This window comes from Panthera uncia (genome assembly GCF_023721935.1).
Source record: "Panthera uncia isolate 11264 chromosome D3 unlocalized genomic scaffold, Puncia_PCG_1.0 HiC_scaffold_9, whole genome shotgun sequence".
NCBI lineage: Eukaryota > Metazoa > Chordata > Mammalia > Carnivora > Felidae > Panthera > Panthera uncia.
Window position 1 is genome coordinate 2,627,041 of NW_026057587.1, and position 25,316 is coordinate 2,652,356.

General features: G+C 53.2%; 1 protein-coding gene across 1 annotated transcript in view; it reads right to left on the reverse strand.

Moving 5' to 3' along the window:
- Window positions 1–5,324, reverse strand: part of LOC125915019 (transmembrane protein 132D-like) — a 17,357-nt gene extending 12,033 nt beyond the window's left edge. Inside the window, exons 1-4 of the mRNA XM_049620641.1 lie at window positions 5,171–5,324; window positions 3,955–4,062; window positions 3,165–3,315; window positions 2,932–3,037 (exon numbers count right to left, since the gene is read on the reverse strand). Of these exons, the coding sequence (XP_049476598.1) occupies window positions 2,932–3,037; window positions 3,165–3,315; window positions 3,955–4,062; window positions 5,171–5,324 (519 nt within the window). The remainder of the gene's footprint in view (window positions 1–2,931; window positions 3,038–3,164; window positions 3,316–3,954; window positions 4,063–5,170) is intronic.
- Between the last annotated feature and the right edge of the window lie 19,992 nt (window positions 5,325–25,316).

Genomic DNA, 25,316 nt, shown 5'->3' on the forward strand with positions numbered 1-25,316 from the left:
CATGTGCGTGCATACACGTGCATGTGTGAGCATACATGTGTGTGTATCCGTGTGTGTATGCGTACCCGTGTGGGAATGCATGTATAATGTGTGTGTGCAGGTGCAGGTGTGTGCATATATGTGCACGGGTGCGTGCAAGCATAAAGTGTTTATGGCAAGTAATAAAAACACAAAACATGTCTCACTGGAGGGTCTGTGCTCTCCGCCCCACCGTTCTCTGGTTTTCCGCGCACGGCCAGAGTCGGCACAGAGGCAGTGAGCGGACAGCTTACCGCCGGCGTCTGGCCCTCCTTCAGGCACGTAGTGGGGCTGCCCTCCTAGTTCACGAGTGGGACAGGGAGGGGACTGGGTTGACAATGAGCTGTGAGCAGCACTTGATTCCCCATGAGGGGCCGTCTAGGGCTCCCTGCCCGTCTCTGTGGTGCCGAGGGTGCTGGAGGTGGTGACTCCAGCCGGGGCGCCCCCGAGCGCCTGCGACAGCCCTCGACAAAGCTGCAGGGACAGGCGGCCTGGGTGGCAAAGCGCAGCTCTCCTGTGTGGAGTCCCTGATCCCCTGGGTTCCATTACGCACCAGGTTAACGGGTTTAGTGAGCTGGGCAGGGCGAGGAAGACACACGAAGGTGGACGAGATCATGAGCAGGTATCTGGGAAGATCCTAATTCTTGAGAACACAAACTGAGCCACGAGTGCAATTGGGGCCTGCAGTGGGGGCCAGAGGTCTTGGTTATAAACACGAAATCTTTCCTTTATGCCCAACTTATGGGACCCCCTCCCCCACCTCATGCTAATGGATTTCTAGTGATGGAAACCGTGCGAAGGAAGTAAACTAAAGATCAGGGAGGAGTGACCCACGGCCTTGCAGGCTTCACCCTGGGGGAGAGTTTGGGAGGGTGGGGGGATCACGCAGCGTATAACGGGATCTCACAGGGGAAGGGGCTGGTGGTAAGTGAAAGGGGTTTCCAGGGGCGTCTGGGGGGCTCAGTCGGGCAAGCATCCGACTCTTGATCTCGGCTCGGGTCATGATCTCATGGTTCGTGAGCTCGAGGCCTGCATCGGGCTCTGTGCTGACAGTGTGGAGCCTGCTTGGGATTCTCTCTCTCCCTCTCTCTCTGCCCTTCCCATGCTCCCACTCTCTTTCTCTCAAAAGAAATAAATAAACTTAAAAACACATATATTGGGTTTCTGGAGCCTATGTGCTGGGGACTTAGGGGGTATGACACCTGCCGGGGGTACTGATGCTCATAATCTCATGGCTTGGGGACTATGGTACCACCGGGCCTTACTTGTTGCCATTCTCGCACGGGGAGGGGCCTCCAGCCTGGGGGTGTCAGGGATACTTTGGGGAGTGCCCGTGAGTGAGCTTGGGCCGCAAGTCCGGGGGTTTCCCCCTTGCTGGCTCTCCCCGTCCCTGGTGGCCCTAAGTGCCATCCAGCCCGTCCAGAGTAAGCAGAAAAGGGGGTGTAAAAACACCCTAGAGAGAGGGAGGGAGAGGGAGACAGAGGACAGGGAGGGGGATCCACATGGCAGACGTAATTCAGTTTAGGATTCTGAGATGAGATTATCCCGGATTTGGGGTAGGCTGCAAATGCGATCGGTGTCCTTATAAGGAGAAACAGAGGAGGATTTGGCACAGAGACCAGGAGGCCATGTGTGGCTGAGGCCGACGCAGCAGGGACTGGCCACGTGTGCCTGGGCGCCGGCTGCCCAGAGCCCCAGGAGCACTCAGGAGCAGATCCTGCCCTGGAGGGGACATGATTCAGGCTTCTGGCCTCCAGAGTCATGAGGACAGCACGCCTGTCGTAAGACAGCCAGCTTGTGGTCATTGGTCAGAGCGTCCACGGGAAACTAACCCGCACCTGTGCACCCTTCCCCGGCTCTGACCTTCCCCGCCCCCCAAACAGGCCTTACTTCTGGGGCTTTTCTCACTGAGCCTCCCGCACGAGGTGCTGGCCCACCCTCGTCTCCAGGGAGCCTGACCCGCGGCTGGGCCGACCCTGACTTGGGAAGACACCGGGCTCATCCCTCCAGGGCCCGCCTGGTCCCAGAGGAACGTGCCTCTCCGGTCCTTGGGCCCCTCTTCTCTCCCTCTCCCTGGCCATCGCCAGATGAATGGTCCAGGTGGGCGGACAAGACCTGCCCGTTGCCTCTGAGCCACCCCTGCACGGTGCTGAAGGTTTGAGGGACCCTCCTTCAGAGTCGGCTTCCAGCCCGTGGCACCGGACCACCGTGAGGACGTAGTCAACTCCAACTGCCCCTATGCACAGTCCATCACCTCTGTGAATTTAATGCCATTCCTCTTTGCTGTTTGAATGCTGTATGAATTCAATCTTACTTAAATATCACCAACATTCATGGTAAAATTTATGTCCTTGATATTTTTTCTCTTCCCTTTTTTCCCCCCAAGAGCTAGAGAGAAGGATGTTAAAATTCTGTCCACCCCCACCCCCAGATTTGGCAACAAATAAACAGCCTACAGGGATATTTTGCATCCAATTCTCAAGCTACGTGTTACCTTTTTCCAGATTAGTCTTTACCCTGCACGAAAATGACACCATTGATCATCGTGGTAACAAGAAAAGCCCCTAATGTTTACTGAGCGTTTGCTACACGCAAGGCGCCCGTGTGGAGTATCTAATCCCTCATTCCACGTAATCTGCAAAATAAGTCTATTGGGTAGGTGCTATTACCCCATGTTCCAGGTGAGAAACTGAGGCACAGGGTTCCGCAGCCATGAGGGACGTGTTACACTGGGCTAACTGATCAGAAGAGAACTTTACCCAGTTTACGCTGCTGGAAGGCAGCCCACCTCACTCGCGTCTGTTGATGCAAAGCCGACAGGCTTCTGCCAAGGGACAAGCAAGTTTCCAACGAACACACGGAGGAGGAGAGGCGCTCGGTGTGCAGAGGAAGCGGGCCCTGTTAGGGGCTCACCTGCGGTCCCCCCAAGTCCTCTGTGAAGCCCTGCCTCCCAGGACCCCAGACTGTGACCGTATTTGCAGACGGGACCTTGGAAGAGGGGATGATGTTGAAACACAGACTTTGGGGGAGACAGGAAGGCACATAAGGGACCCAGAGGCGCTCAGACCAAGTGCGGACACGGCGAGAAGGTGGCCGTCTGCAAGGACAGCGGCGGCAGGAGTAACCAGCCCTGTGGGAACCCTGACCTTGTACTTCCAGCCCCAGCACTGTAGGAAAAGCGTGCTGGGATGTGCATCCAGGCCGTCCCGGCCCCCTTCTCCCTGGTGCCACGCGGTGTGACCGTGGAGCTGTCTGGGGAGGGGACCCCGAGACAGAAGGTGTACCAGGCAGTGGTATCTGTGGAGGAAGTGGGAAGGGGCACAAGAAGGGCGGGGGCTCTCAGGTCAGATGCAGACCGGCTGCACCGAGGGGGCGGGCCAAGGCCGGCTGCCCAGGAGGGGAGCACCGTGCGGGAGAAAGCGGCCAGGCCCTCGTGTCCCCGTCTTCGTGGTCAGCACGACCCAGCTCGGAACTGAGGGACCCGCGGAGCTAAGCGCCAGAGGACGTCGGCAGAGCAGAGACCCCTTTCCGGGGCTGCATCCGAGTGGCCCGTATTTGTGACACCGAAGTCGGAAATTCTAGCGTCTTTGGAATCCTCCATGCGCGACAGCCTATTCTCCCCTCTGAAGCCCTGACTTTAAGTTCCCGGGAAGCTCTGTTATTTTAATTTTTTTTTAATGTTTTTATTTATTTTTGAGACAAGAGAGAGACAGAGCATGAACGGGGGAGGGGCAGAGAGAGAAGGAGACACAGAATCGGAAGCAGGCTCCAGGCTCTGAGCCGTCAGCACAGAGCCCGACGCGGGGCTCGAACTCACGGTGTGAGATCATGAGCTGAGCCCAAGTCGGACGCTCAACCCACTGAGCCATCCAGGCGCCCCAGCTCTGTTCTTTTAAAACCCAAACGAAACACGCTTACACGAGCCTACGCGCCCACCTGCTGTGTTTCCCGGGTCAGAAGGAATAACGCGCTCGGCGAACGCTGCCTTGTCTTTGTTCTGAAAGCCGCAGGCGCGTGGCCCCTGCCGCGGGATCGTCTCCTGTCCTGCCCCACACGGCGGGCCGGCAGGAGCCACGCACACTGAGACCCTCCCACATCCCCTTCTGGCTCAGCTGCAGAAACAGCTCCCTGTTAACCACACGCAGACGCACAGACGTGGAGGGAAAACCGGTATCTTCGGGAAGGGCATCCTTAGCTGAAGGGACTGACTCCTCTCCTGCCGGCAGCTGTTGAATTGCGTTCCCCTGGTGCGAAGCCTTCCCTCAAATAACTCCTCACGGTCCTCGGAAACAGGAAGCCACTCGGGGACGCTACAGCGTGTGGGTGTCTCTTTCTTCCGTCTCTCTCGCGTCACACGACGCTCCTGACACGGAAGGAGGAGCTAAAGTGAGGACCAAGCTGACGTCCGCTTCCTCCGGGGCCCGAGCGTCGTTTTCTCTTCGCGCTCCCTGGAGCTCGTGCAGGCCAAGGCCAAGGCCTTGGGAGCACAGAGCCTGTGTCCCCTGCCACATGCAGAGCAGCGGCTCCGGAGCCCCGCAGAGTGGGTTCTGCTCCGTAGAAACACGGGAGACGCGTCTGTCGGTGCGTGCTACATCAAACGCGGAGGCAGGCAGTCACGGTCCGGGAGCCCCGGCCGCCCCGCCAGCCTCTGGGGCGCGACCCCGCAGAGCACAGGTCTGATGTGCCCTCTGCGCCCACGGCTCTAGACCGGACATCTCATCCTTGGCCCCGGCTCCTGCTGGGTCCCCGGGGGGCGCTCGGTGACCGCGACGCCCGCACTCCTGCCGTCCAGGTCCCCGCGCCGCGAAGGGAGGACAGGGACGGATGGACGGGAGGACCGTCATGGGCTCTCGGCGTGCAGGCAGGTGAAAACCAACGAGTGGGCACTGTCCTCACGGGGACGCGGGGGGGCGGCCAGGCAGCCCTCCTGCTTTGTGGCAGGGAAAGGAAGATGAAGACGCTTCTGGGAGCTGCACAGACAACACGTTCCTCTTCCCCACGGCGAGAACACGCTTTCTATTAATGGCTCTCCTCTCCTCATCAATCCCCATCCGACCTCCTGTCCGTGGGGCTGGGAGCAGCATTCGGCAACCGCAAAGCGGTCCATTTCCACACAGGTCATGCCTGCCCTCTTCTGTGCTGGTAGTGCCACCGATCGCGGGGAGTGGCCCGGGCAGCTCCTGTGCCAGGATGTCCTGCTGGTGGAGGGTGCCCAAGGCCCGAGCCAGCTCACTGCTGCCCTGCCAGCTGTCCTTCAGAAAGAAGGAGTGGGCATCCTTCCTCCAGGCTGAGGCATCCGAGCACATGGCACCCCTCTACCGGAGTCCTGCAGTGCACAACCTGTCCCACCACACACGGCGGTTCTGGAAGACGGCTCCTGACTTCGTAGCACTGGAAAACGACCTTAAATCATGTCACCACTGGCCCCGTTGCCAAATGCCTCATGGCCTCTTCCTGCTCAATTCCTTTCCTGGCAATGAGCCTTCCCTCCCAAGCTCAGTGTGTTGGGCGTCCCCTCCACGATCGTTCTGGTGGCTGCAAAGCACGGGGTGTTCCTGGACTTCTGTCTGAGACTTTCCCAGTCAGTGTTTACTGGCAGGTGGCACCGCCCGCTCTCGCTCTTGAGGCCATCTGTGCACCTGCCCCAGCCTCCTCCTTCCACCGAGGCACCTTCTGCAAGTGACTGAACAGGAGGGTCCCCTCGTCGTCCAGATGCCTGCAACGCTTTCCCCACTCGGAGGGGCAGAAACCCTACTAACACCCCACAGACGGCAGCCGGACAGGGAGGGGCAGAGCAGGAGCGCGGACCTGGCCACAGCGTACCCGCCAGGTGTCCCTCCCGGAGACGCAGGGCCGAATGACGGTCGCTCCACACACCGGGAGCAGGTCCCAGCACGTAGGAGGGAGGACGGCACACTTAGGTGAAATCACGGAAACGTTGCTCAGCACCCACAAAATCTACAAGCTGCTGGCGGTGCCCTTCTGTGTTTGCCCATCGGGGAGACGGTTATTTCTAAAGTCCCGAGTCTGGCCGAAATCCACACGGCTGCAGGAGGTACCCGTCCCCTGGCTGTCTCTCCCAAGCAAACCCCATCAGCTCTCCGAGGGCCGTATTCCTGCGCCCAGGCCCCAGCCTCGACCCCGTGGCACCGAGGAAGCTCACCGCGAGCTACTTTTCCCGGATTCTGGGAGGTCGGCCTGAGCCAAGCTGTGTCTCCTATTTCCCGGCCTGGTTTCCAGGCGGCACTTCAGGGTTCGGGGAGAGGGCTCGGATCCGACACCTTTGGACGGCCTGCTCGACTCAGCCGTGGCCCCGCGGGGAGAAGGGAGGCCACAGGACTCAGATGCATTGTCCCGGGAGGCCACGGCCCCACTCAGGGGCCGGGGAGGCTGAGCCACCGGGGTCGCCCAAACTCTTCTGTCCCCTCTGCTGCCCGGGGAGCCCTCTCTGGCCATCACCTCTGCTCACTCTCTAACGCGGCGTTTCCCAAACTCCCGCAGTGGTCCGCCTCCCCACGGAACAACTGTCAGAGTCAGACATCGCCTCTGGTTTTAATATTTCGATCAAAATGTTTGACCTGCTTTTCCAGCACCTTGTTGTGACACACTTTAAACATAGGGGAAAATCCGTATCGTACAACGAACACCCATACACCCGCCACCTAGCTTCTGCAGTGGACATTTTCTGTGTCTGCTTCAGCAACAGATCTCTCCGCGTTTCAAGCCTCCGTCCCTCTGCTTTTAGGATTCCCTCCAAAGGAAGCTGCAAACATCAGTATCTTTAATGCTAAATGCTCCAACTTGGGGCACTTCCTGCCTCTCTGATTCATCCCTTGCAGGTGCTCGCCCGCTCCCAAAGATGCACACGGCCCCTGAACGTGCCCCACGTGCTGGGATCTGAGAGCTCGGCGGAGGCAGGGAAACGGCACGCTCCGTCACCACTTCTACCCTCCCCCCTCCACCACCGAGAAAACTCACCAGTGGTGCGTCCATCCTCTGGCAATAAAGCCCTTTGGTCCCTATTGACCCCAGAGTGGACTGAGCCATCCTGAAGTCTTTGTTTTCTTTTCAATTTTGCATTATCTACTTTTTCTCTTCAGTCGCAGAATATAACATATATGCAACAGAACATTAAACACGTACGGCTGCACGAAAATTATAAAGCCAGCACAGACCACCAAGTCAGTGCCGTGGTAACACCCTCCCTCTCTGTCTTATCAGAGGTGCCTAAGTCAGCAGAGGTGCTGGCAGGGAAGGGGCAGGAGGGCCGTGCTGGGCCTGCTTCCCCTGTCAGCACAGACCGCCCAGCCCGACCCGGCCCGTGACTCTCCTTGTGAATCACCCAGGTGCTTGCTGACCACACAGCTCTGTGGGCCACACACACCACATGGGTGCAGGAAGGAGCCAGGAGTGCTCTTCACTGACGTGGAGGGAGCACCAGGGCGGATCCCTAAGCGAAAACGGTCAGGCGAAAGCACCCGGCGTCCATGGCGAAGGCCAAACACGCCCTCAGCGCTGACATTCTTCTTGGCTCTTGGCTGTCACTGCCTCTGTGTCTCAGTGCCCCCTGCATCCTTAGGACCCTGGCACCTCCCCACTGCAGAGCAAGGAAGGGGTGTACGTGCCCTGGAAGGAGGCCGTGAGGACCCGGACAACAGAGAAGCCCACGGAATAGGGAAGGTCAGAGTATATATGTATAAATGTCCTCCAGAGGGACATAGAAAAAGGCAACGGAACCCATAGAAGCAGGGGAGGAAGAGGCAGGGTTGCGACCCGTCCTCGGGGAGCACGTGGGCAGCAGACAGCCGCTTGCTACCATGACAGGTCACTCCTGGGGCGGGAGCCAGGTGGGGACCTGCCACACAGGACACGTGGACGCATGGGCCGCCAACCTGCGGCCCAGCTCCGTGGTGGCCTGGCTTCTCCCCCTGCTGATTCTGCTTCCCCCTTTCCCCGCACAGCGGCTGGCCCCCCTCAGAGGCGGTGGCCCCTGATTCCAGCCCAGCACCTGCTCCTGGAGAGCCCGCCTGGTCCACTTAGCCCGGGTGCTGTACCCAATCTCCAAGACGGGGAGACTGTCAGCAGCAAGTGTTCATGTCTCACATTTGCAGAGGCTGGACGTCCAGGGTCAAAGTGCCAGCAGGTCCAAGGTCTGACGGATCCCGCATCCTGGCTCATAGACGCGGTCTCCTCGCTGCGCCTTCCAGTGCTGGAAGGGTGGCACAGCTCTTTGGAGTCTCCTTTATGAGGACATTGATCCCGTTCATGACCAGCTAACCCCCAAAGACCCTACCTCTCAATGCCATCACCTTGGGCATCAGGTTTCAACACATGAATTTGGAGGGGCTTGGGCGTTCGGTCTACAGCACCATCTATGGCAGGACCTTAGTGTGTCCCTTCCTCCAGGCAGCCCTCGCTTTGCACTGTGCTAGTGAAACAGGTAAGATCGGGGGGCGGGGGTTGCTCATCACATGGTCACAGACCAACGACACGGTCCTGAAGCAGGAAATCCCACTAACGGAACGCTACACAAATGAGAACCACCCACCTACCATTATTCTTTTAACCCAGGTGAATATAGCACCAAGTAAGAAGAAACTACAAAACTGCAGATCTCCAGGACCGTCTGCAGACCTCCTACAGGGGGCTGAATCGTGTTCCCCAAATGCTTGTCTACCTGGACCTCAGAATGTGACCTTATTTGGAAATAGGGTCTTTCCAGACATAGTTAGTTAAGATTCGGTCATACTGGGGTCAGGTGTACTCTGGGTCCGGTGAGCAAATCCTTGTAAGAGCCAGACGAGGAGAGACACAGGCATCCAGGGCAGAAGCCATGAGACGATAAAGACAGAGGCTGGAGGGAGGCGGCCACTGGCCAGAAGCTGGAGGAGGGGAGGAAATGCCGTACCCCAGAGCCTCCGGAGTGGGCACAGCCCTGCAGGCTCCCTGGCTGTGGAATCCTGGCCTCCAGGACTGAGACAGAAGGGAAGTCTGTTGCGGAAAGCCACCAGCTTGCAGTCATTATTACGGAAGCCCTGGGAAACTAGCCTGTCCACTGAGTGGGACTCCTGAGCGAGGCCAGTGAATCTGTACCCTGACAGACAATTCTCATTTCTGATTCTCGTTCACCCTGTGAGCTGAGAGCCTGAGCCCAGAGAAGGGCCGACCAGAGGGGCTTCTTACAAAGGTGAGACCGACCCGTAGGTTCTGAAAGGCGTGGGTTTCCATTGCATCTTCCAAAGTGGATGAACACTGATGGCGGAGTCCTCCCTCCCTGTCAGCCCCTCAACAGAAGCCCAGCTTTCCCAGCTGCTCTGGGCTGCAGGACTGTCCGATTAGTAGCATTCGATGTTGCGCGGTAACCCTCAATGGGGCAACATGAATGCTCACACGGGCATTTCAAACACAACCGTGCAGCGTGGGTCGACTCAGCATTACCTACGCAACGTGCTCCCTCACCACCTGCAGAAGTGCTGTCACTGGTGGCCTCGGGACCTGGGCCAACAGTCCAGGGGCGCCACGATAGGACCTCTGCTCAGTGGGAGTGGTGGTGGCGGGGTGGCAATGTCATGACCACAAATGTCTGCTACTCCTCTGCTTCCTCCCTCCCTCCCTCCTTCCTCCTTCCTCCCCTTATTATTTAAAAATTCATTTTATGGGGACTGGGTGGCTCATTCAGTTAAGCATCTGACCCTGGATTTTGGCTCAGGTCATGACCTCATGGTTCATGACTTGGAGCCCCATGTCAGGCTCTGTGTTGGCAGTGCAAAGACTGCTTAGGACTCTCCCTCTCTCTCTGCCCCTCCCCTGCTCTCTCTCAAAATAAGTGAACTTAAAAAATTGCATGGGGCATTCTTTTACAAAATGCAGACTTATCATATTACTACCGCATTATTCTTGGGACGCCACTTTAAAAACTCATCCATGGTTTTCCATTGCTTTGGGGTAATACAGGAGATTCTCACTGTGCCCCGCAAGGTCTGACGTAGTCTGGCCCCTGCTGGGTTCCTGGGTCCCGTCCAGCACATGTCCTCCTCAGCATATCACAAAGTGAAAGAAACACCAGTCTGAAAAGGAGCCACACCGTGCGACATTCTGGCAAAAGGCACAACTATGGAGACGGTAAAAAGATTAGCAGAAAGACCAGCAGTCAGGAAGGAGGGAGGGATGAACAGCAAAGCACATGTTCTCTTTGGGGCCAAGGAGCCGTTCTGTATGGTGCTGAAATGGTGGCCACGTGTCATTATGCATCAGTGAAGACTCCCCAAACTCACAGCCAAGAGGGAACCCTAAAGCAAACAATAAGCCGTCATCTCTAATAAAGCGTCAATATTCGTTCAAAAAATCCCCAACACGTACATAGCATTACTACGTTGCACGCACTCTTCTAAGTGCTTTCCGTTTTTTATTGAATCTTTGTAACAAGCCAGTGAGGCAAGTATAATTGCCGTGACTGCTTTACGAGAGAGGCACAGAGCCAGAGACGATGGCCCGGGTCTGAACTGGCGGGAGCCCACGCGGGGCACTGTCTCGCCGTCTCTAACTCAGTCAACCCCAGCGAGCCCCTGTGACAATCTGATCTCGACTCGACTGTAATGAAGAGAAATACTGACATCAATGAACACGTCTCCTTTTAATGATTTTTTAAAATTCATAAAGCTTTGTCGTGTGTTATGAATGTTTCATGCCGGCTTTTCAAGTCGGAATACCTCAGTGGAGATTTTCTTTCCAACTGCTAATTTTTTTGGCATTACAATGGAAAGTGGATACTGGCTCATGGTCTAAAAGTTAAACAGAACAGAAAATTGAAAGAAGCACGCACCTGCGAGTCATATGTCCCGCCCACACCCACCAGGTTCCCTGTCCTTCACCCTGAAAGGGACTGTCGTCGGTACAGACTCTTGTGAAGCCTTTCTGAGTCTCCGTATGTACATGCATCTAAGTATGTACTTTATAACTGTTTTCTAAAATCATGATGGCCAGTATTCTACCTCCTGTGTTTGTTTGTTTCTCCCTTTAAAAATACAGCTTGTAGAGAGTCCTAAATCCTTCTTGGTAATATTCAAAAAGTCTGTGAATCAAAGTCATGCTTTTGAAGACAATGGTTGAGTGGCAAAGGGATGCCCATCTTCCTTTAAACACAGGTGACGGAAATCAGCACGGTGGTCTTCTGAATTATCGGGAACGTCTGCGTGGGGGCCTGGCCAGCCGCTCCGGGTTGCATCATGACGCAGCACGCTTAGCGCCCAGGATGCACCTGCCCTCCGACCTCTGTGCCCCCCCCACCCCTGGGGCCAGCAAGGTGTCCCTCTCATCTCTGCCCTGCTGGACCCTGGGACGATGAACACAGTAAATATCTAGTTGGAAGTGTATGTGTTCTCCGGTAACTGTGACATTTAGTAGTGATCAACCTGAGGGCCTTAAAATTCTGAGTTAAAAAGCAATGTCAAAATAGGTCTCTGGGTGCCCGGTGGCTCAGTCAGTTGAGCATCCGACTTTGGCTCAGGTCATGACCTCACGGTTTGTGAGTTTGAGCCCTGTGTCAGGCTCTGTGCTGACAGCTCAGAGCCTGGAGCTTGTGGGGCCATAGAGGAGGGTGAACTGAAAATGGCCAGTAGAGCAGCTCGAGGACAAGAGACACAGCAATGGTGTTACTTGACTGGACTTTGTATAAAGGAACGTAGCTGCCAGATCTGGGATGAGGCGCCACCTTGGAGTCTGAGGAAGGTCACTTGGACCAGCGGGGCTAAGTGCTCCTCGACACGGCACTGGAGAGAGCCATGGACCGGGAATATGAAGTGAAAGGAATCCGTTCATTCAACAAATATTTTATGAGCACCTTTGTGTCCTCAACACTGGAGATAAAGCAGTGAATCACACAGATACAGCTTCCTGATTTCAAGAAGTTGATGGTGTCGTCGGGGGCAAAGACATAAATCCCGCCGGCGTCAGGGTCCGGGAAATGAAATGAAGCCGCTTGCTGCGGAGAGATGGGGGAGAGGGTGCTGGCAGGAGGGTGGCGGCCCTGGAGGGAGGGGGGCCATGCTCTCACCGAGACCTGAACCTAAGTCTTGTGTCAACCGTGGGAGGGCCTGAGCCAGGGGATTTGGGGGGGGGGGGGGGGGGGGAAAATCAGACAGTGGAGACGAGTGTGGCATCTTGGAGAAATAAAATAAATGGGAGGCGCTGTGGCTGAAGCCTCAGCGAGAGAAGAGGCAGAAGGAGTGTGGGGGTGGGGCATGGGGGTTGGCAAGGCCAGATCACACAAGGCCTGAACGTCCTGGAGAGGGGGTTAGATTTTACGAAAAGCACCAACTGGGGCCATTAGGGTGTTTCGTGCATGCGAGGGACACAGCCTGAGTCACGTGGTTAAGAAGCCACTTGGACACCTGGGCGAGGAGTGGGCTGTAGGGATGCTGAGCTGAAGCTTCCTCCCATGGATGGGACCACCGGCGTGCGGACGACTGACGGGGAGCGGGCTCGCGGCCTGGTGTCGGGACGCCACCCCAAATGGATTGCAAAGGCAGAGAAGCAACTTCACAGAGGGGCAGCCCGGCAGACAGCACCTTAAGCAAGGGGTCCACGCTGACATCATACTGACGAAAAGCACACCCTCGTCCAATCACAAGAAAACACCAGACAGACCCAAACTGGGAAGCGTCCTTCAACATAGCCACTCAGTACTCTTCAAAAATGCCAAGGTCAGGGGGCGCCTGGGGGGCCCAGTCAGTTGAGCATCTGACTCTTGATCCCAGCTCAGGTCATGATCTCACGGCTCGTGGGTTCCAGCCCGCGTTGGGGTCTGTGCTGACAGCACGGAGCCTGCTTGGGATTTTCTCTCTCTCTGCCCCTCCCCCACGCTCTCTCTCTCTCAAAATAAATTAATCACAAAAAAAGGAAAGGTCATGAAAATAAGGAAAGACAGAGGAACTGTCCCAGATTGGAGGAGACGTAGCAGCCACAAGAGAGAACTTCCCACTCCGCTCTTGTCCCTTCCTTCTTTTCCACGTGAGGCCATGGTCCCTGGGGCTGCAAGAGCCACCTTCTGGTCACGAGGGGAAGCTCCCTTCGAGGTCACCAGGACAGTGGCCAGCGAAATGCTAACTTGGTCCTGGAACTGCCTATCCCAAATCGTTCTGTTCAGCGAGACAAGAAATATCTCAGCTGTGGCTGCACATCAGCGTTACTTGGGGGGAGTTTTTGAAAGTACGGATTCTTGGGTCTCACCCGAGACCACCTAAATCTGAACTTGGAGGGGTAGGGGGGTAGTTACTTTTTTATTCTTCTAATGTGCAGCTGGGTTGAGATCACTGGCTTAAGCCACCGTTGCTGTTGGACACGGCATTACTCCCAGCTGGAAGCAGTCTTGACCAGTCCCATCAATGTGTCTGCGTCTACCTATGTGCCAAAAATGATGGAACTCATCGTTTATATGCCATCAACTTCCGGCCTCTTGGAAGCTGGTGAAATCTGGCTCAAATTCCCGCCTCCCCACCCATTTCACAGTCAGGTGGGAGTTTAACAGAGATGCGTCCCTAAAGAGATCGACTCTAAGGCCAGTCAAAGGTCAGCAGCTGCCTTGAATGGTTCTTCTCCCAAGCAATGTGTTCAAATGTTCAGGTGCTCTTGTGCTACTGGCAAAGTAAGTGATTTAACCATAATTATTTAAAACCACTGTCTCTTTCCATTACAACTGTATCTTCCTCATGCTTAGTCCGTGCCAGAGGGATTTTGAGTGGCCATGGCATTTTTCTGTCCCTCTATGGGGCAGTTGGACTTGGGATATTACTGGATGTGGGTCTAAGGGGATCCATTTATGTGATGTCCAGTTAGTTCCACGGCTGGCTATCCTGGTCTAGCACGACGTCAGAAATACTTAGATGGGGAGCTACGACAGCCGGAGCATGTGACATAACGCCTACCATGAACTTGCATGTGGCATCGGGCTCTGGAAAATGTGGACGGTACAGAAGAAGCGAGGTTTGCGGTCCAAGGAGTCAAAGGCTTGACTGGAAAACTGTTCCCATCATGTGACGTGCAACATTGGGGGTGGAGAGTTCCGTGTCCCTCTTATGATCCGCTTAGAAAAACATACGCTCTAACATGTCAGAAACCGGGCAGCCCATCAAGTAATAAACACACTCCACATTTTCTTCTTGGAGTGGGAATTATGCAAATTGGATTTTATCAGAATTTCTGTTTTAATGCCTTGCTTACTTGACGCGAAATATTGGCAATGACAAAGATGACGTAAAACTCCTAACACATCAATCTACAAAGATTCCGATGGCAAATTGGTTACGGTTAATGACTGCCAGGAATTCAAAGAGTATCTAAGATTAGTCACTTTGTAAGGAAACGTGAAATGCCCTGAAATCTTACAGCTCGTGGAAAGAAGACACAAGAGGGTTTGCCGAAATTTGAGAACAATTATACATGGGGTTAAGCATGTCAGGTTATAAAGCTAAAGGAAAATTTTCTGAACTATCAACATTAAAAACATTAATGTTGATCTGCGATGCTAAAAGAAATATCGAATTGCCTTTCAATTCTATCACTAAGTAAAGCACTTATAAGATCACTGTCAGGAATGCTCAAAGTAGATACTGCCAGAAATACATCAGAAAAGGTAGGACAGATTAGTTACCGATTTACTTAAAAATAAAGACGTTATAATACTTTTGATATGTTTGATACATTTTGTGATGTCTGTAGCATTTTCCCATTTTTTGCAACTTGTAAGTTGCTGATTCCTTTACTTGATCTAAATAAATATTCAGTAAGCTTGCGTACATGGTCTTGCATTCATTCTCTTAGACGTGCGCCCCCAGCCCAACGGTGAAAGTTTCAAGCTGCACAGAATCTAGGTCTGGCCCCGCCGCATTTCATGGTTTCTGGGTGTTCAGCTCCCCTCCCTGTGCTGTCCACATGGGCTGTCTCAGATCCATCCCAGGCCAGCCCGGAAAACGACCCTCCGCTGGTTTCCACGACGGAGACCCTCACGATGAGTCTGTCATGAATTCCCGGGGGGCGCGCAGGTGACGGGGGCTCACAGTGCCTGCAGATGTAGGCTGGCCTCCTCCCTTCCTCCCCCTCCTCCAGAATAACATACTCCGTGCTCCCCTTGACTCACCAGGAGCGACCCCACCCACTCAGGACCTTGTACGCACGGGTACTTTTGTTTCCACAGAAGCTGAATTACAGCCTAACGTTCGGATGTGCACACACCTTAACTGGGCGACTCAGTGGACATCTACCCAAGCGCGCGCCTGTCAAAGCCTCCCGAGCTCAGGACCTCCAGCACTCACACAGACGCCCCAGCTCCTGCTGTCCGTCACCCCCACGCCTCCCATTAACTATTATTCTGACCGTTCTCCCCATAGATTAGTTTTCCCCATTCTAGAACTTCAGAGAAGAAACCACACGGCACATTCTGTCTTGTTTCCAGCCTCGTTTACTTGCTGTTAGGTCTGCGAGGTGTGTCTATGCTCAGTGTTCTCTGTTGTTGACAAGCGTAGAGGTGAGCACACAGCGTCCTGTTTAACCAACTGAGCCACCCAGGCGCCCACAGCGTCCTGTTTCTCTCTCCTACGGACGGGCGTCTCCGTCATCGCCAGCCGTCGGTTATCATGAACAAAGCTGTGTACATCCTCATGCACAGCTTTTGTGATGCATGCCATTTTTCTCGGGGTGGAATTGCTTGGTTTTGGGTAGACACGCGTTTTCCATTTTTCTCGGGGTGAAATTGCTCAGTTTTGGGCAGACACGCGTTTTCCATTTTTCCTGGGGTGAAATTGCTTGGTTTTGGGTAGACACGCGTTTTCCAACCCCAGAACTCTTAAGGGCTTTCCACCTCCCTCTCAGCCAACAAACTCGGTTTCTTCTCTAAGAGGGATCCTGGTGCCAGCTAGGAATGTAATTATATTTCCCCGTCTCGTTGCAATGATCTGACTGGGGCTGGAACTCATCCGCACAGGAAGACCAGAAGAAAATGGCGTGTTTGCTTTTGGGATGAAGGGTATCTTGACAAGGCTGAGGGGAAGCGGGGGTGCCTGGCATTTATTAATGGCGCTTTGTGCTTTCCCGTTGGTTCGCACAGATCGACAGCGTGAACCAACCCAGAAATAATGTGACGTGTTCCCGGAAGTGTGTTCGTTTCTGGAGGGATTATGCGTGTCGATAGCTGGAAACTCCTGGTCAGCTCTTAAGTACCTTCTGGGATACTACTTCCTAATGGAAATGTATGTGATCAGAGCCGCTGAAGGACACAGCTCGGAAACCCATTCCTTCTACCCTTTTAGAACATTAGCAAGAGACTAGCTCGGTGCACACGCAATCCTTCTAGCTCGGGGTTTCTTACGCTTTCTGTGATGAAGTTACGTTTTTTTTTTCTTTAACTTTCAATCCAGCACAAACTAACACCTCTGTAAAACACGATAAAAATGTGTTTGGAGGATGTGATGCTGTCCGGTTGCTGTCGGCATTTCTGGCTGCTTGCGCTGGACTCCTGTACCGATCTCGCCGAGGACCGGCGATCAGGTCTCTGGACCTGAGCTAGCATCCCGACCACCCTTGGTGGTACACCCGAGCCCGTCTGCTCCCCGGCCAGGAGGCTCCCCTCCAAACATCGTCAGCATGGGGTCCCTTGCCCCCACGATGCCCCTGCTAATTCACGCCATGTACGGGGGGCAGGACGTCTCCTGGAGGATGTGCCCGGCTGTGCCAACCCGCATGCGCCTCTCTGTGGGAAGAAGGGAGCGCAGGGGGCATTGCCTGTATGGCTGCTTCTCTGCCCGCAAGTTCTCCCAGTAAATTTCACTTTACTTTTGCTCGACATGTCAGAAGAAGTGCATGTGCTTTAAAATTCGCCGAGGCGTGACATACAGGGTATTTAAATGCACAGATATTAATATCTATAAACCTCTCCCTGCGTTTGTATCTATATATCCATATTCATACCCATCGCTGTGGCGTCTATTTCAGTGATACTCGGAACCGGGAGCACTCTTTGCGTGGTTCTGTGACCCTGAAGACATGGCTTCCCCTCTGATGCCTTCACTTTCTCCTTTTCCAGCAAGATCCAGTCTGCAGTTTCTGGCTCCCAGACCTCTCCACCAGCAGAGATCCTGGAGCACCGAGTGCCCGCAGAGGGGACAGACGTCACAAACAGCAGCTTGAGAGGCTACGGTGGGTTCGTTCTCTCTCACTTTAATTAGCATGGATAACATCTCGTGTATACTAACCCACTCAAGGCTGCGAGCACCCCATCAGCGTCTAAGGGATTTGGCTCATTAAAGAACAAAAATATGCCAGCCCCGTCAGGGTGGTGGGTGCATGCTATGGGAATAATTACGATACGTATGCGTTTGGCAGGAATTTATATTAGGTATTGAATTAGCATCCTTGAATTAACACAGGGTTCTACTTTAATATATTTTTCAAGAGCCTGATAAAATGAGCCAGAGAAGAGAGTTTTTATCTTCGTCGCTCCAAAATTTTAAATTAACAAAAGCTTTTTCCTCTTCATTATTAGCATCAGGCAATTACAAACCAGGGCCAAGTCCTGCATGAAAGGATGTGTCATTAGAGCTAACAGATCTGTCACTGGAATGCCAAGATGCTTCACCAGGAGGATGTCATATCTGCAGTGGTTCTGGGTGTGTGATGCTCTGCATTTGGGGACACCATCTAAGGGACAAGTATGCCGTCCAAACCAACCCAACGTCTAAAGGGGAAACACTGGGTGCCAAGGACCGGTGGACCCGCCCATCAATCACGCACGCCGAGGGAGACAGATTCATGACACACATGCACACATTCGCTTCAAGGCTTTCCTATCAGACTCACGCTAAATGCACCAAAGCACACATTTCCTTGATTAAATTTCTGATATCTCCAATCACTCACCTCCAAAGAGTGCTTTTTCTCCTCACCTTGCGATCTTTCAAAGCAAGACCTTTCCAAAGCCCATTCGTTGCCGAACGCGGCACAAACCAAAGTTCCGTACCTCCCTGTGCCAAATGCCTCACGGTCCCCAAATCCAAACGAGTCTGGACCAGCTGAGGCTCGTTTCATCACCGTGGCTGAGACTTACAATCATCAGATAGGGGGGGGGGGGTGGGGGGGGGAGGGATTGGCAGGTGCCGTTGGCTTTCAGCAGGTTCTGAAGTCTTCCCAAGAGCCAGATTTCGGGCTTTACTCACACAAACGAAAGGAAATAAGCCGAATGCACGAGAAAATCGGCTGTTTTAGGACATGCGAAAAACCTGCTATCCAGGCGTTTGCTAAGTATTGGGGCTTTCGGAAACGCTTGTATTTTACCCTTGGTTTCTGGGCAGGCGGAAAGCAGAAAGCCGCATAAACGCGACCTCAACCGCAGCGAAGGAGATTTTTGTACACTCGCCGCATTTATGTCTCGAGTTCAGATGCCCGGCTGACCGAGAGGAAGGAGATCGAGGCTGGCTGGCCGTTTGTGCCAACGCCCCGGTGTCCTGGGTCTGTGTTCTCACTCACCTTCTAACCAAAGGGCCTGCTGGTGCCTCACCTTGTTCCCCGAGGCTTCTCTGCCGCTGCCACACGGGCACCTGGGGGAACTGCTTAGAGGGCGACCACCTGTCTCGGGTTGCCAGGACCGCAGAGCTCCCGGGGACGGGGGACCTTCAGCACCACGTCTGGGGTAGCCATGGGCAAACCAGGACAGTTGGTGCCCTTCTGCTTGGTCTCAGGGACCCAGGCGCACACTTAGAAGTGCAAGGAGCTAAGAGCCTAGCCTAGCAACCCTCCAGCCACGGGGGACTTGGGAACTGTGGGTAGTGCTCCCTTCCTCGAGAGTGCTCCACACACCCCTCCGAGGGCCCCAGCGGCACTGAGCCCCTGAGCTTACGGACGAATGCGTCCTTCCCTCATTCCCTGCATCATTCTTCCTGCTCTCCTCAGCCTGCTCCCTGGGACTGCTTGCCAGAAAGAAGGACCTCCATGCAAGCTCAAATATCAAAGCCCTGCGTTTGTTTTTGGAGGCGGGGAACGGAAAGACACATCGTCTGAAATATTGTTTGAGCACTGCGGTGGTTGCTGGGATCCGGCTGCAGAGGCCAAGCCTCCTCGCTCAACTCGGGGCGGCTCAGAAGGGCCGTACCAGCCCCAGGACCCCTGTGGGGGCTTTGCGGCACTCAGCGCCCCGCTCTGTCCCATCCTGCCTCTGTGGCTCCCCCCTACAGGTGTGGGTCCCTAAGCGATATCCTGCCTGCTAACTTCCACCTCGGGCTCTGCTTCAGGACAGCCTAACCTGCCACAAGCACTTTCTGGATGCTTAGGATGCAGCAGTTAGGGCAAAAAAAATCCTGGCCTCATGGACTTGCAATCCAGGGACACATACAAATGATAATCCGAGAAGCAAGCAAATTCCCTGGCAGTGAGACACGGTACGGGGAACAGCAAAGCAGGGCTGAGGGATGGACAGTGAGGGGCTGTGCGTCCAGACAGGGTGGCCAGGAACGTTCCGGGCGAGTGCCAGCCTTTCCAGAACCTACCAGTGTGGACGTCCGTAGACTATTGCAGACAGTAGACGTTGGTGGGAACTACCCGCCTGTGGGTTACGTGCAACCTGTTCTTACAGGCAGACTAAAACTCGCCCACAAAACGTGGTCCTCACCCATTAGAATCATCTGGGAGGCGGGGGTGCTGGAAAAATGCCAAGTCCCAGGACCCACGGTTCCCAGGGGTTCTGATTCCCCTGGACGGTGGTGGGGCCTGGGCCTCAGAATTTAAACAGCTCTCCAGGTGATTTCACAGGACGTGGGGTGGACACCAGCGAGCTAAACGCTCCCTGAGTTGCTCTGTGGAGAAAATCAGCACCCGCACACACAAGAAATCCTGCCGGAAAGTAGCACATGGCCACCAGGGATCAGAACCAGGCACATTCAAAGCGTGTTTAGGAAAATGTGAGGGACTGAGGGCGCGTGGTGCCCCGGTCACCGCGGCCCTGCAGGAGCTTCTCACCACGGGGCTTGTTCGACTGGCTTCGAGCGAGGGGCCCAGGTCAAGGGCCGCAGACACTGAGGGCAGGGACGTCCCCGCTGCCCGTGCAGATGCATGAACAAATCCCACCAACTGAGCCTTTTAAAAACTAAAACTTCATTACGTTTAAATCATTTTTGGACATTTATTCATTTTTGAAAGGCGGAGAGAGACAGAGTGTGAGTGGGTTAGGGGCAGAGAGAGAGGGAGACACAGAATCCCAAGCAGGCTCCAGGCTCCGAGCTGTCAGCACAGAGCCCAACGCAGGGCTCGAACTCACGAACTGTGAGATCATGAGCTGAGCCGAAGTCGGCCACTTAACTGAGCCACCCAGGCGCCCCAAAACTTCATTACATTTAAAAAAATACCCCAAACCCTGAAAAAGGACCCGTCAAGCAGTGCGTGCAATGTTATACTGAAACACGCCCCAGCTGTGTTTCTCTGCACACCCACGGAGCCCCCAGACCAGGAACTCATTCTTTTTAAAAAAAAAAAAAAAATTTTAATTAACGTTTATTTATTTATTTATTTATTTATTTAAATTTTTTTTAACGTTTATTTTACTTTTGAGACAGAGACAGAGCATGAACGGGGAGGGTCAGAGAGAGGAGACACAGAATCCGAAACAGGCTCCAGGCTCCGAGCTGTCAGCCCAGAGCCCGACGCGGGGCTCGAACTCACAGACCACGAGATCGTGACCTGAGCCGAAGTCGGCCACTTAACCGACTGAGCCCCCCAGGCACCCCCAGGAACTCATTCTTATATTCCAGTTCCCACTAAGTGCCCGCAATCTTTGCTCTTGGAAACTTCAGTGAAATAACCAAAATTAAAGGCAAATATTTTCTCAGTATTCTGAAACTTTTGCTGGAGGACAAATACTGAACTCTCAGCTGGGTTTCGCTGGAACGATTGCAAATTTAGCCGTCCCAAGTTGTTGAAAGCAAGAATTCATGGCACAAAGCAATTATCCTCTGTTTACAAAAGGGTTGGGTGCGAAGTTTTCTCCTACACTTTACTGTCGTGTTTATTTGCAATAAGTGATGTTAAAAGCATTTTTGAGAGCAAGAGAGCTGGTGCAATCAGTTGCTTTAAAAAGAAGAACACTGAAAAAATAGCTTTGCCCGGAATTTGTAAAATAGCAGAAAAAAACGTATGTGTGTGTATACACACATATAATATGTGATTATATGTTATAAATTACATAACACATATAATCACACACTATTAATTATAATGTAATAATAATATAGTTGTAATTATACACCCATATATTAAGTTCCTAAATACGTAAGAAAGATTCTGTCTTGAGGAAACGGCAATGTGGTCCTTATAACTGGAAGCATTTTTAAAAAATTAAATTACGGGCAACGGTCTCTGCGGTCAACTAAAAGCAACAATCTCCGTTTCCAGAGACCTTTCACAAAGAGACACAGAGGAGTGTCTGGGGCACTCCTGGGGGTGACAGACTCACCCGCGGAGGGCTGGGCACGCAAGTGGCCCGGGGCTGGTGCTAGGTTAGCGGAACAGGCTGGCGGTGGCCGCGACACTCATTGCAACTTACGTCCAGGTTTCCTTTCAAGGATGCTGGCTGGAGGGTGTTAGCTGCCACTCCCACGACTTGGGATCGGATGCCGGTGCTGAGATCCCCTCGCCCCCACCTGTTTCTCTCTCCCTTTCCTGCTTCTCTCTTCTCCCTCCCTCCCGTTGGCCCCTTGTGACTCAGGGCTGGCGCCCTTCCTTCTATGTCAATGTCTTCAGCTCAAGGTAATTCTTTTCCTTGACCTGGACGGGCTGGGAATGATTTAGAGCCCTTACTATTTGCCAGGCATTGTTCCCAGGACCTGCAGTACATTATCAAATAGAGGCCCCCTGACCAGCGTAGGAGATAATTCCTATTATTCCCACTTAATAACTAGAGTGCGGAAACACCGGGGGGAAATCTGTGTAATGTTACTCAGTGAGGGATTAATGGGGTCCGGCTTTGATCCTGGGCAGTCCCCTCCGGAGACTGACTCCCCCATGCTGGACCGCGCAGCGGGAAGCAGGACTGGGGAGGCTGGGGCTCTCAGCCGGTCAGACACCCCGTGTTTGTGGCTCAGAGCCTCATGTCTGTGGCAGACACACTGGGTCTGAGGTCCAGCACTGCCCTTGCTAGGGGGTGACTCCTCTCAGGGCCCTGGGTTGGATCACACCCTGCTTCCTCTGGGACAGACCTCATCCCCATGCTGCACACGAGGCACGTCTCGGGCAGGGCCGATCCCAGCCCGGGGCCACGATGGCGGGTCCATGGCTGTGTCTCAAATCAAAGCCAGTCGATCACAGTCCTGCCCTGATACCCTGCTTCAAGTTAAAGTCTGTGAAGAGACATTCTTTCGTCCTCTCTGGTCATGGGGACAAGCGGAAGAAGCAAATGGAATTTCTCGGGGCCGCGCTGGCCTGGATGTGGGGGGAGTCACGTGAACACAGATCGGGAAGACCGGCCAAGGCGCAGAGATTACAGACTGATGGCGGCACCTTGGCCTCCTCTTGAATCTCATGACCTTGACCGTCTTGGGAGCACCATTCAGTTACTTGGTAGAACGTCCCCTGATGTGGAGACCCCGGGTGTTTTCTCGTGATTAAGCTGAACTTGTGTGTTTCTCAGCGCCTCGTCTCAAGGGTACGTTAGCACTGCTTGGAAACTCTATTTGAAAATAGCTTCCTGTAGCTTCCCTTTATAAACCCTGGATGAAAACCCACCGGAAGCATCATCGACACCATCTTTTACGACGGCCAACCGTGTGCCAGGTGCTGTGTGACATACTTCATAGTCACTGACTCGCTAACTCCCGTGGAAATCAGCCATGACAGGTGCCCCTCCCGTCCCCGTTTACCACATGAGAAACCGAGTCAGGGGGACTAAGTGACTTGTCCGAGGTCACGCTGGAGTATGTGGTTAAGTCAGAGCTTGAATCTGAGTCTTAGTGATGGCGTGCCCCACTTTATTTCCCCCCCTCCTTGAATGTGACGTTCACCTCTGCCTGCCCCTGTAATGTTCAATGCTGCAATGCATTTACCTTTCCAAATTCCCCTGAAGGTGGTAGTGGTTATGTGATACCTTGGGGACAACAGGAAATAAGCTGATGGGTTCTGGAAATGTTCTGCTTTCCTGATACACCCCGTGCCAATTTCTGCTTCACTCTTGTTCTTGCTTGGAACGCAGAACTGCGGCTGGAGGTATGGCAGCCATTTTGCAACCATAAGGCAGCAGACATGAGCAAGAAAGTGATTCTATTTCTGAGTATTTATTTGAAGAAAACAAAAACACTAGTTCAAAAAAAGATAAACACACCCCTATGTTTACTGTACCATTATTTATAAGAGCCAAGATATGGAAGCAGCCCATCAAGAGATGGGCTGAAGTGGGGCTTGAAGGGTCCATCAAGAGAGGAATGAATAAAGATGTGTGTGTGTGTGTGTATTTATATGTGAATAGATGGATATATCTATATCATATATATTATATGTATCATGTATATATAAATGGATAAATGGATATATATAAAGGATATATATATGTATACATATACACACCACATCTCTTTTATCCATTTATACACATCCATGTGGATATATACAAGTGGATCCTTTATACACACACACGCGCACGCGCACACACACACACACACACACACACACACAATGGAATATTCCTCAGCTCTAACAAGAAGGAAATCCTGCCATTCGCCACAACATGAATGCACCTAGAGATATTACGCCAGGTGACATTAGCATAGCAGAGAAAGGCAAATACAGTGCGATTTCACTTACGTGTGGAATCTAAGTAAAAAAAATCCCAAATGAACAACGAAGTCAACAAACAGAATTGCAATAATAACAACAAAAAAGAGGAAGACTGGTAACTACGGAGAGCACCCTGCAGTTGCCAGGGGAGGAAGATAGTGGCAAAACGGGCGAGGGGCATGAAGACATACAAACTAACATTATATATTAGCTACACTTTAACTCTTAAAAAATCCAAAAACTGGCTCCAGGCTCTGAGCTGTCAGCACAGAGCCCGACGTGGGGCCTGAATCCACAGACCGCGAGATCATGACCCAAGCCGGAATCGGTCGCTCAATTGACTGAGCCACCCAGGCGCCCCTTGATGCAAATGTTTAACGTAACAATTCCAGATTTTCAGATCCTGGCCAGGATTCGGAAACATTCAGGCCAAACACAATGTGCGCATTGCAACGTGCGCATTGCGACACAAGACCCACGGACGGACCTTCAATTTGCAACCTCTGACTCCGACAAAAGGCGAACTTCGCGACCTTTGTTTCCTTGAGGGATGAAAGAGAAGGTGGATGTTGCAAGAAACCGGGATGGAACTTCTCTGATCTTTGAACTGGCAATAAAAACGGACAGCAAGAACAAGTTGACAAATAGTATCTTCTCACATCGCCATCCTTCTTCAACCCGGAGGCTGCAGACCTTGAAATATGGTGACAGGAAGCCCATTCTTCCAGCCTCGCTGGGTCTCTGCCGGCAGCACCACACCAACGTCCCCGCCTTCGTGCGGATGACAAACGGCCGCCTCCAGACTCAGCCTTGGCACGCTGACTTCCGGGGCGGCACACGGCAGCCCCGAGAAACCGTCTCAGCAAGAGCACGTTGAAATCCTCCCCTTGTGCACACTCTATTTTTTTTTTGCGATATTACTTAAAGCTTGCAGGGAGGAAGAAAGATGAGTCCCAGTTTACAGTTAGGAAAATAGAGGGGGAAAAAGTCAATTCTCCAAGGTCCTACTGAAGGAAGTGCAGGGTTGCCTGGAGCAAATGAAGTCTTTCTCTTTCCAGTTGAGTTTCTGGCTCCAAAAATAGGTATGTGGATGCATGCGTGTGTGTGAGTGTATGTGTGCATGCGTGTGTGCATGTCCATGTAGACGTGCATGCATGTGCGTGTGTGTATGTGTGCATGTGTGTGAGTATGCATGTGTATGTGAGTGTGCTGTATGTGTGCATGCAGGTGTGTATGTGTGCGTGCATGTGCATGTATTTGAGTGTGCATGTGCATTCTATGTGCGTGCGTGTGCACGTAAGTGTGTGTAAGTATGCATGCATGTGTGTATGTGTGCATGTGTGTGAGCATGCGTGTGTATGTGAGTGTGCATGTGCGTGTATGTGTGCATGCAGGTGTCTGTGTGTGCATGCATATGTGTATGTGTGAGTGATGCATGTGTGTATGTGTGCATGCATGTGGGTACATGTGTGCGTGCATGTGCATGTATTTGAGTGTGC